A 9,920-nucleotide genomic window follows, 5' to 3' on the forward strand; every position below is an offset into this window, starting at 1 on the left:
CGGAGGGAGCCACTGTCTCCCCACCACTCCTGGGGGAGTCAGCCAGGAGGGGCGACTCAGCCACTGCCCAGAGGGTCATTGCTGCAGGGCTGGGGGCTGAGGCCAGAGAAAGGCGCGGCCCAAAAGGTACTAGGAAGTGCGAAAGTTGTGTATTAACAGACCCGCGCGAGCGCTGCGGTTACAGTGCAGAAGCGCCCCCCAGGCTCCCCTTAGTGCCCCTTGCTCTAAGGCACGTCATTCTCTGGGATGGCATAGGTACTTGGCGCTCCTGGCCAGCCAGGCAGTGCGTCTGCCCAGCAGGCGCCCGCAGAGCCGCGCAGTCCCACCGTGGTGCTGTCCAAGCCCTGTGGCCCCGACGGCTGTCCCTAGAGAAGGGGCGGTGGCGGGTGGGACGCAGTCTTGTGTGAAGTTGGGGCCTGCCAGTCCCCTACTGCTCCCGGGGCGGGCCTCCTCGCCTCCCTTCACTTCTGGGGACTCAGGGCCCGCAAAGGGGACCCCTGCACGTAAGCCAGGACGGCGTTCTGCAAGACGCTGGCCCTCTGGACTTCCTCCTCCCGGACGCGGGCTATCTCGGCCTCCTTGAGCCGCAGCTTCTCCCGGAGGGACGCGTTCTCGCTCTCCCTGTCCAGCAGCGCCTCCCGGTGGTCACTCGCGATCACTGCAGGGAGGGGAGTTCGCCCGCTGTTCCAAGGGCCACTGCCCTGGGCCCCCTCCAGGTCAGCTCCTCTTGCAGGGTGTGGGGGGCTGACCTTTCATCTGACGCTCCAGGGCTGCTGCCTTCTCTTTCAGTGCTTCCTGGGCCGCCAGCTCCGCCTGTAGGCGGCCATTCTGCTCCTGCAGCTCCACTCGCACCCTGGCCACCTCTGCCACCCTCTCCTGGTCCTTGTTGCTCAGCTCCTACCAGACACAGGGTCTGTGGCTGCGGCAGGGCCAGGGCCTCCCCGAAGCTTCTGCTACCTGCTAGCTACCTGCTGCAGCTCCTCCAGGCGCCGCCGCAGGGCCTCCACCTGCAGGCCCAGCTGGCTGGCCCTGGCCTGGGCTTCAGCCACCGTCTGCTTCTGCTGCAGGCAGGCATCCTGGGCCTCGTCCCGTGCCTGCGCCAGCCGCCGCAGCTTGTCTTCCAGGTGGGCCAGGCGCTGTTGCTGTGGGTGGAGGGGCTTGTGCCTGAACCATCTGCATGCAGAGCGACATCCCTGCCTGCCTCCACGTGGCCACACCGAGGCTCCTGCGGACTCCCTCCACCTCACTGACTCCACTCCTGCCCCACCCCTGTGGGCTGTCCCTCTGTCCATCCACCTCAGGCCTGAACCCCAGAGCCAAGGACAGATATGGCACTGCCTCCCCACAACTTCTGGCTCCCTTGCAGGCCCAGATCTGGGGCTGACAGCCCTGGTCTCGCTCGCTCGGCCCTGTGGGGTTGCAGTCCTGGCAGCTCCCATGGGCTGTGGGCCTAGCTCCCTTCCGAAGTGCTGGGGCTGGCCAAGTGTGCCCGGGGCCCTCGCCCAGGGGGCCCAGTGAGCATGCGGTGTGGACTGACCTCCTCCAGGCGGGCCTGGTTCTTGGCCTTCATGAGCTCCTCCTCAGCCTGGCCACGCTCGCTGAGTGCGGCTGCCTTCACTCGGCTCAGCTCCTGCGCCACAGACATGTCCAACGGCCCGCCTCCAGGCCCCAGGCCCCACTCCTGTCCCTCCAGGGCCAGACAGGACCACTCTCCTCCCCTCCTCCCAGCTCCCAAGAGCACGAGGTGCCCCCGAGTGCCACCGTAAGTCCCTCTGGCTTCCCGGGGACAGTGGTGGGTGAGTCTCCAAGGCCTGATGAGGGTCCGAGACTGGGAAGGGGCCCCAGGGTCCTGGGGCGAGGGACCACACTCCCTAGGATCCCCAGCTGGCATGCACACACCTCCTCCAGGGACAGCCGCACTGCCTCCAGCCTCTGCACCCGCTCCTGCATGGCTCGCTCGCTCTCCTCCAGGTGGCGCGTCATGTGCTCCACCTGCCCAAGAGTGGCGGGCTGAAGTGGGGGCCGGCAGCTCCCATGGAACCCCACCTCTTGGGGACCCTATTTCTGCTGAGAAAGGGCTTGCTGCAGTGGCCAAGCAGGATCCAAGGTTGGGAGCACACCCTGGCATGGTGCCCCAAGATGCACCCCGCACAGGTGGGCTGGGCACCTCTTGCTACCTTGGCTGCAGTTGGCCAGGCCCCACCTGCCCAACAGGTGGATCTGGGTCTGACATCGCCACCACCTGCAGCCCAAGGTGAGACAGGGAGCCCCCTGCTTGTCCTTCGGGGCCACCGTGTCACAAGGCCAACCTGCAGGCCCGGGTGGAGGTGGGGAGGGTGAGGCCAGAGGCCTTGGCTGTAAAGGCACCTCCTTGGAGCGCAGGTTCTCTGCACCCTCCAGGCTCTGTTTGGACCTTCTCTTTTCCACATCCAGGCGCTCTGGAAGCCGAGTGGAAAGCAGGTGGTGAGACCATCCAGGGACGCCCCTGCCCAAGGCGCCCCCGGAGCCAGGGCAGCCTCGCCCACCCTCGGCCTGCACAGCTCGCATCCTCAGTTCGGCCAGCTCCTGTCTGGTCAGGAACAGCTGCTCCTGCTGGGACCTCGCCCTCCGCTCCAGCTCGTCTACCTGCGAAGGCAGCACAGAGGGAGGGGGCTGTGCCTGCCTGTAGTGCCAGGGCATCAGCCCCTCGGCCCCCCCGCCCCGGCCCCTCACCTGGTTTCGCAACAGCAGGTTCTTCTCGTGGGCAGCAGCCAAGTCTCTGAGCAGCTTGGCCTCCCGTTCTGCTGCCTCCTGGGGGCGGACAGGCGAGGGGCCATGTGTCACCCTGCCTCAGTGCGTGCCGGACCACCCCACCCAGTTGCAGCCCACCTGCTGCTCCAGCCGGTGCTCCTGGGCCTGCCTCTGCAGCAGGCTCTGCTGCTCCTGCTGCGCCAAGGCCAGGCGCTCCCCTAGGTCCTCGGCCTTCTGCTCGGACAGGGCCAGGGCGGCCTCGGTCATCTGCAGCCTGGGGAGAAGGGCTGGCTCACAGCCTCACTGTTCTCACCTGTCAGGCCCCTCTTGAGCCCCACACATCCTCCGGAAAGCCCTCCTGACTACCGCACCAGCCTGTCTCCCACCTCCTGCTTTGGAGGACTCAGGCCACAGCACCCCCTGCCCTCAGGCCCACCCCTCTGCCCTTACTTGGCCTGGAGCGCGTTGACGATAGAGCCCCGCTCATCCAGGGCCTCCTGAAGCCGCATCACACGTGCTGCCGTCGCCCTGCGGGCAGAGGGTCCTGGGAACCTAGCCCGAGCCCCAGGCCTTTCCAACTCCAGGGGCAGCTGCCAGCCCCGCATACCCAGGCGGAGCCTGTCCCCAGCCCCTGCTACTCCCTCCCGCATGGGCAGATGACGGTGAGCCTTGGCCAGAACCTGCACCATGGCCAGGGCAGCCCCACCAACCTGCCGGTCCTGGCCATCTCTTCTCGCTGCTTATCGATCGTCTCCATCAAGTCCAGGAACTGGGGACAGGCCAGCCAGAGCACTGTCAGGGGCCAGAGCCTGCCCGCCCCACCATGCTGGGGAGGGGAGAGAGCCCGGCCACCCTGCAAGGCAGCGGGGCCTGCGGCTTCAGCCTCCCAGGTCTTTGAGAGGGAGGCCTGGAGGCTCAGATGGCAGCTGTGGAGGAGCCCACCCACAGGGGGTCACACCAGAGGCCACCTCTCAGTCCTGGACAGGGCTGGGCCCCACAGTCAGCCAGGATGCCATTCTTGCCTGCTTGGACTTCTCCTCCCGGAGGTGCTGGACCTCTTTGCTGAGGACACGGGTTCGGGCCTGGGCCTCCTGGAAGGCTGTGCGACGGTTCTGGTTGTGGTCCATGGCTTGCTCTGTCGGAAGGGGAGGCACGTATTGGGGCAAGTGGGGGGGGGCTACTCACGTCTCAAGTTCTAGAAAGACCCAGGGAACATGTGGGAAGAGGCCTGAGGCAGCAGTGAGGGTGAGAACGGGTGACAATGGCCAGGATGGTATGGAGGCAGGGCAGGGCCCGCAGCAGGCCAGAGGGGTTGGGTGGGCCTGCAGGGTGGCACGTGAATGCAGAGTGCAGACAGGCCGGGGCCGGCAAGTCCGGCCTGAGCTCAGCTGCGGTGGCTGGTGCTGTGCACAGGCCAGGACTGCACCTGGGATGGGTGGGGCCCGGGCCTGCCCACGGCGCAGGTACACCGCGCAAGCTCGGATGGCCAGGGCCGGTTCCATGGAGTCCGTCCCTGGCCGTGGGTCCTCAGCTTCTCCACATATCAGTGGGCCAGGGTGCTGCCCACCACATGGCCCTGCGAACTGGGTGGGCGCAGGCCAGCAGGCGGCGCACGGGCTACACGGCTGGGCTCTGACGGGGTCAAGCAATCACAGTTGGAGTCCCAGACCAGCGCTTACTGGAGAAGGGATGGGGTGTGGCCATCCCCCTGGGGGGTGATTACTTGCTTCCTGTCTCTTTGGGGAGCACACGTGGCCTACAGCAAAATTCTCTTCTGCACAGGGCAGCAGCTGCCACTGCCACTGCCTCCAGCCCCTCAGCCTTGGTTCTCAGCGGCGCCGGGCACAGGCAGCGTAGCACCCGACCACACCCGTACCCACGGCTCTGAGGATGTCGCCCGGCACGTTGTTCCCGGCCAGCTCCAGCCTCCACAGGGTTCTGCTGCTGGGGAGAGAGCTCACGAGGGCCCGGCCCCCCAGGAGGCCGACGTTGTTCCAACGCAGGTCTGGGAGGGAACCCACGGTCACCTGGGGAGGTGAGGGCTTGCCTGGCCGGCCCAGGGTGCCACCTTAGGGGCTACTGCCCGGGGCGTCAGAGCAGGAGCCCACGCCAGTCCCCCGCTTCCAGACCGCTGCAGAGGACGAAGGACAGCAGGTGCTCCAACCGCCCAGGGAGCAGGCTCACCCAGCTGCTGCAAGGCGGCGTTGCCCTTCAGGGCCAGGGCCAACGCCTCTGCCCCCTTGTGGCTGATCTGGTTGTTGCGGAGGTCCAGCTGCTGCAGGGTGCTGTTGGCTGCCAGGCCCCCACAGAAGGTGGCGAAGGCCTCTTCCCAGGTGCCCAGGCTGTTCCACTCCAGCGTGAGGCTGCAGAGGGTGGGCACAGGTGTCCGACCAGAGGGCCCCCCGCTGCACTGGGTTCTGGGCTGGAGTGGGGGGGCACATCCAGGGGACTGGAGGAGTCCGGCTGGGGATGAGCAGGCCCTCCCAGGTCTAGGTCATGTTCCCTGGAGCCAGCCCTGAACTACACGGGGTAGGGGGTCAGGGTGGCAGGGACCATCTCCCACCTCTGAATGGCCCTGTTCTGCCGCAGGAGTTTCCCCAGAGCCTCGGCCCCAACTGCTCTCAGGTTATTGCCCTAGGACAAGAAAAGGCCACCAGTCACTCTCACAGGGCCCCGGGCCACAAGGACAAGGTCAGGAGGCAGGGTCCTTTCAGAGCCTGGTTCCCACACTGGCTGTTTATGTGACCACACAGCCTTGAAGTGATCAGGGCCCCGTGCCAAGGGCACTCAGATGCAGTCCCCTGCCTGTCCAGATCCCAGGTCCCTGGGCATGGCGCCTTCCACTCGCGCCCTGGACACACCCCGGAGCCTGGGCCTGCTCACCTTCAGGTCCAGAAGCCGCAGGACCGAGTTGGCACAAAGCCCATGGAGCAGCAGTGCAGCCCCTGTGTGAGGGAGCGCTGTCATGTGGTGCCCCACAGACCCAGGTCAGGGCAGGGAGAACTGTGCAGGGGTCCCACCGGCCTGGGCTCCTGCCAGAAATGAGCCTCCCTCTGCATAGCGGTCACACCTGAGGCTCACAGCACAGCAAGCCCTGCCATTGGGCGGCTGGGCCCCTACTCCAAACTGCACGGGAAACCATGGGCATTGGGGCCTGCAGGTGGCCGCCCTGCGTCCCCAGGTTCAGAGAGGGGATACTGCCGCTCACTCTAAACACGCACAGACGGGGAGCCCCGACTGAGAGGAAGCGCTCCCGAAAGATAAGTGGGCAGGCCGCTAGGACCCCGGCAGAGGCGCGGGGGCTGCCGGTGCCCACCGTCCTCGCTCAGCATGCAGTCGCTCAGCACTAGCTCGGTCAGCAGCGCCTCGTTCCGCAGAAGCGAGCCCAGGGCCCTACAGGTGTCCACGGTCAGGCTGTGCGTAGCCAGGTCCAGCCGGCCCATCGGGAGCTGATGCAGCTGCTGCAGGACCGCCTCCTGGGGCTCGGCGCCGCTCTCCCTGCACAGGCGGCTATAGGAGCGCCGAAACTCCTCCATGTGTGCTCGCACGCCGGGCAGGCCTCCCTCCCCGGGCGCCTATGACCCGGCGCCTTTGCAGATCAGCAAGGGGTTCTGTGCGCGGGAGGCCGGGAGCGCTCCGCGAGGGCAGGAAGCAGGGCGCCCCAGGGAGGCGGGAGGACCCTGCTGCCCCTCAGCCCGCAGCCTCCCAGCCTCCCAGCCTCCCAGCCCCCAATTCCCCAAGCCCCCAGCCCTCGCGCCGCGCTCTCCACCGCGGCCCTGGGAACTCAGTATCCAGGAAGAGCAATGCGCGCCGGGAACGGGCGGCGGGAACTACAACTCCCAGCAGGCCTTGCGGAAGAGAGGCTCCTCGCGGGGCAATGAAAGCGAAGACACGCGCACGCGCTGTGGTCCTTAGGCCGGCGGAGGCGCGCCCCGCTTTACTGGGGGCCGGGGGCGGGGCCCCTGGGAGGGGGAATCCAAGTTCATTGGCTAGTGGTGTGGGGGTGGGCCTCAGAGAGGGCGCGCTCCGAGCTCGTTGGCTAGAGACGCGGAGGCAGGACTCGCAGGGAGCGCGCCTAGGTGGCAGTCATGGACGGAGCCGGCGCGGGATTCCGGAAGGTGAGGGCAGGCGGTGGCGGGCGCTGCGGGTCACGTCGGCCGTCGCTGTCGTTTCCCGCCGGCCTGGGCCTGAGAGCCCGCACTGCGGCGCCCATGCTTCCCAAGAGCGCTCGGACGCTGAGCACGCCAGACCCCCCGGGCAGCTCGGGCCTGGGCCGTGGGACTGTGACGCAGGGTCGGACGCAGCATCCGGACCCCTGCGCCTGGTGTGGCCGGTCGGGGTGTCCGGGAGGAAGACCCGCCGGCTCATCCCACGCAGGCGCCCCCGAGGTTCTGCGAGTCCTTCACGGCAGGAGGGCGTGCGGGCCCCGGAGGCCTTGCAGGCCTGAAGTGTGGTATCGCCTGCCTTTACCACCCAGGAGCGTGGCGCTGCCCTTGCTCAGAGGGGAGCCGCCGGGACCCGGCCACCCTTAGGGTGCGGCACCGCCCGCCGCGCTTACAACCGAGAGGGGTCGCCAGGCACACACCGTGGGCGGCCGCCTCTCCGTCGAGCTGGCCAGGACAGCTGGGACCTGAGGGCTCCTGCCAGAGCTAGGGCTGTGGTCATCTCAGACAGCGATGGCCACAGGGCAGGTTGCGTTCCAGGTCTCTCCCCGCGTGCGGGACTTCCCTGCCCTCTCCGAGGCCCGTCTCGTGTGGTCTAACGGGGCAGCCCAGCTGGGGTTCTGGAGCAGGCCGGGCAGAAATCGTTTCCGCCTTTCCTAGTGGGGCTCTGGGCAGCAGTAAGGAGGGCCAGCAGGTGGCGCCAAGCACCCACGGCACTGCTGGGGCAGCGCGGGCCTTAGACCACTCTAAGGTGGCCAGCCTGCACTGACAGCCTCGCTGCTGGCGGTGGCACATTCGTCTCCACCTTGTCTCAGGGTCGCACCCAGCATCTCCTCCTGCCCACTGCACTGAGTGTAGGACCCGCGGGAACTCCCTGCCAGGGACCATCCCCGCCTGTCCATGCACACGGGCACCCCACCCTGCAGTCCCCAGGGCTTTCTCCTGGCCCTTCCCGCCCCACCCCAGGTCTGGCCTCTCCACAGGCACACTCCAGCCTTAAAGCACTGGCCTTTCAGGTCCACCCTGGGAGAGGCCCCAGGCAGAGGAAATCCAGGGACCTGTGGGCGTAGGGTGGGGCGCTGACACCCACTCCTCCCTCCAGGAGCTGGTGAGCAAACTGCTCCACCTGCACTTTAAAGACCACAAGACCAAAGGTGAGTGGGCCCCAGGAGGCGGCCAACCCTTCACGGGAGGCGGTGCAAGGTGGGTCTGGGACCCCTAGCCAAGGCAGTGGTGGGGTCCCTGGAGCCTGCTCTCTTGCCTTGCAGTCAGTGGGGACGCACTGCAACTCATGGTGGAGCTACTGAAGATCTTTGTCGTGGGTGAGCCCAGGCCCTGCCCGGGGACCCTGGCGTCGTGATAACTTATTTTTCTGTGCGAAAACCAAAATGTAAAATCCCCAGGTCCCGCAGCACCTGAACTGTGCACCCCAAAAAGCCATTCAGGGGCCCCGCCGGCCCTTGCGCACTGCCCGTGGGGGTGGTTGGGGCCCATGGCCAGGGAGGACTCAGGGTTGAGCACCCACAGCCCCTCCTCCCCATCAGAAGCAGCCGTTCGCGGGGTCCGGCAGGCCCAGGCAGAGGACGTGGGGCTGGTAGACGTGGACCAGCTGGAGAAGGTGCTCCCTCAACTGGTACGTGGGCTGGGGGCTCGGGGTGGCCGGGCAGGCCAGGCTCTGAGCACTCCCTCCCCACAGCTCCTGGACTTCTAGGGGCCTCTGTAGCCTCTGGTCTGACAGGGAAGGACTCAGCCTGGTGACCACCCAACGTCCAAGATGCCAGCCTCTAGGATGGCCACCGCCACAGCCTGCTGCTGCTGTACCAGCCCTCACCCCAAGCCCCAAGCCACGCCTGGGAAGGTGCAGGCCGACCCCCGGGGCACCGCCCATGGGAGACAGCCCCAGGCAGGGCCTGGGGTGGAGGCATTGGGTGGGGCTGCTGGCAGCATGGCCCTCTCCTCCCACTCCTGCCACCTCTTGGAGGGTGCTTCCCCGCACCCTCAATAAATCAAAGCTGTCTCTCCAGGCCCGGGCCTCACTCCATTTGTCACCCAGAACTCAGTGACCAGAGCCGCACCCTCCCAGCGCCTCCACGTTGGTGCCAAGAGAATTTCTGCACAGGCAGACTCACACGGTCATGTGTACGTGTATGGTGTGCCCACCCTGCCTGGAAAAGCTTTTTAATCCCGGACCTGGTGGCCTGCTTTCTCGTTCTCTCTGTGGTTCTCTCAAATTAATATGAAATGAATGAGTGAATAAATAAATGTCCTTTAAAGAGAATTATTTTATTTAACTTTATTCATTCATTCATTTTAATTTGAACAGAGAGAGGAAGTGAGCGCGCAAACTGCTAGGTCCAGAACTTGAACCGTGGTCAGCTATGTGGGAGTGACCAGTGCCTCAACCACCACACCACCTGCTGGTCCCCCTGCCTGAAGTCTGACTTCAGGGCCAGCCAGGTAGAGTGGTGGTTAAGGTGGCTGGGTTCCACATGGCTGACTGGTTTGAGTCCTGGACCCAGCGGTTTGAAACACACACTGGGCATGTAAGTGTGTGCTCCAAATCCTGAGGAGGGACTGAGCGTGGCCACTCCCCGAGGTGTCTCTCTCTCCCCCTCTCCATTGGTCTCTGGTGAGATATGCCTCTAGTGGAAAAAGGCAGAAAGCACCTTCCTCCTGCCAGACTGGTGGCCACAGGTGCACCCTGGAGCGGGCCTGCAGGCTGGTCACTGGGCACGCAGGGTGAGGGGCCTGGCCCGCCTGACGCTGTGCTGAAGGAGAAAGGGCCTCTCCTGTCTAGCCACTAGCCTCAGGCCATGCCAGGGGAGGTGTAGGCCTCTCTCCAGCCATGCCGCCCCGGGCTGAGAGGGACTGTCTGGAAGCCCTGCCCAGGAGGTCGGGTACTCCATGCACAGGGCCCGACTGGGCCACGTCCCCCCCCTGCCCACCACCCAGTGGCTCTTGTGCTTAGTGCATTGGCGCCCAGGACAAGGGTTACAAGGGCTCTGAGCACACGTGGCAGAGCATGTG

The 9,920-nt window shown here is 66.1% G+C and overlaps 2 protein-coding genes across 3 annotated transcripts; one reads left to right on the forward strand and one right to left on the reverse strand.

The window, feature by feature from the left end:
- Nucleotides 1-127: 127 nt before the first annotated feature.
- Nucleotides 128-6,536, reverse strand: LRRC45 (leucine rich repeat containing 45). 2 transcript variants are annotated; one of them, XM_006145613.3, is made up of 17 exons: nucleotides 6,047-6,536; nucleotides 5,614-5,675; nucleotides 5,294-5,364; nucleotides 4,915-5,093; nucleotides 4,607-4,735; nucleotides 3,753-3,865; nucleotides 3,441-3,499; nucleotides 3,181-3,258; nucleotides 2,869-3,004; nucleotides 2,713-2,790; nucleotides 2,526-2,625; nucleotides 2,368-2,438; nucleotides 1,900-1,992; nucleotides 1,538-1,630; nucleotides 969-1,142; nucleotides 750-897; nucleotides 128-658 (listed from the first exon to the last, which is right to left on the reverse strand). In XM_006145613.3, the coding sequence occupies exons 1-17, from the start codon at nucleotides 6,264-6,266 to the stop codon at nucleotides 462-464; spliced, it is 2,001 nt and encodes a 666-aa protein (XP_006145675.1). In that variant the 5' UTR covers nucleotides 6,267-6,536; the 3' UTR covers nucleotides 128-461. The 2 variants fall into 2 exon arrangements, with proteins under 2 accessions (XP_006145675.1, XP_006145676.1); XM_006145614.3 differs by lacking the exon at nucleotides 4,607-4,735.
- A 253-nt stretch (nucleotides 6,537-6,789) lies between these two features.
- On the forward strand, nucleotides 6,790-8,918 carry CENPX (centromere protein X). The gene is made up of 5 exons (XM_006145615.3): nucleotides 6,790-6,848; nucleotides 7,996-8,047; nucleotides 8,162-8,215; nucleotides 8,438-8,526; nucleotides 8,590-8,918. The coding sequence occupies exons 1-5, from the start codon at nucleotides 6,819-6,821 to the stop codon at nucleotides 8,602-8,604; spliced, it is 240 nt and encodes a 79-aa protein (XP_006145677.1). The 5' UTR covers nucleotides 6,790-6,818; the 3' UTR covers nucleotides 8,605-8,918.
- The last annotated feature ends 1,002 nt before the right edge of the window (nucleotides 8,919-9,920 follow it).

Source organism: Tupaia chinensis, unplaced genomic scaffold (genome assembly GCF_000334495.1).
Source record: "Tupaia chinensis unplaced genomic scaffold, TupChi_1.0 Scaffold000159_1, whole genome shotgun sequence".
In the NCBI taxonomy this organism is placed as follows: Eukaryota; Metazoa; Chordata; class Mammalia; order Scandentia; family Tupaiidae; genus Tupaia; species Tupaia belangeri.

What these genes read in the sequence shown, in the direction of transcription:
- LRRC45 (XM_006145613.3), bottom strand. Translation starts at nt 6,266, where the DNA reads ATGGAGGAGTTTCGGCGCTCCTATAGCCGCCTGTGCAGGGAGAGCGGC. An exon ending in CAGAACAGGGCCATTCAGAG is followed by an intron (nt 5,094 to 5,293) that starts GTGGGAGATGGT and finishes CACCCTCTGCAG; the next exon opens with CCTCACGCTGGAGTGGAACA. An exon ending in GCGAGCTGTGCAGGCCGAGG is followed by an intron (nt 2,439 to 2,525) that starts GTGGGCGAGGCT and finishes CTCGGCTTCCAG; the next exon opens with AGCGCCTGGATGTGGAAAAG.
- CENPX (XM_006145615.3), top strand. Translation starts at nt 6,819, where the DNA reads ATGGACGGAGCCGGCGCGGGATTCCGGAAG. An exon ending in TAAAGACCACAAGACCAAAG is followed by an intron (nt 8,048 to 8,161) that starts GTGAGTGGGCCC and finishes CTTGCCTTGCAG; the next exon opens with TCAGTGGGGACGCACTGCAA. An exon ending in ACTGAAGATCTTTGTCGTGG is followed by an intron (nt 8,216 to 8,437) that starts GTGAGCCCAGGC and finishes CCTCCCCATCAG; the next exon opens with AAGCAGCCGTTCGCGGGGTC.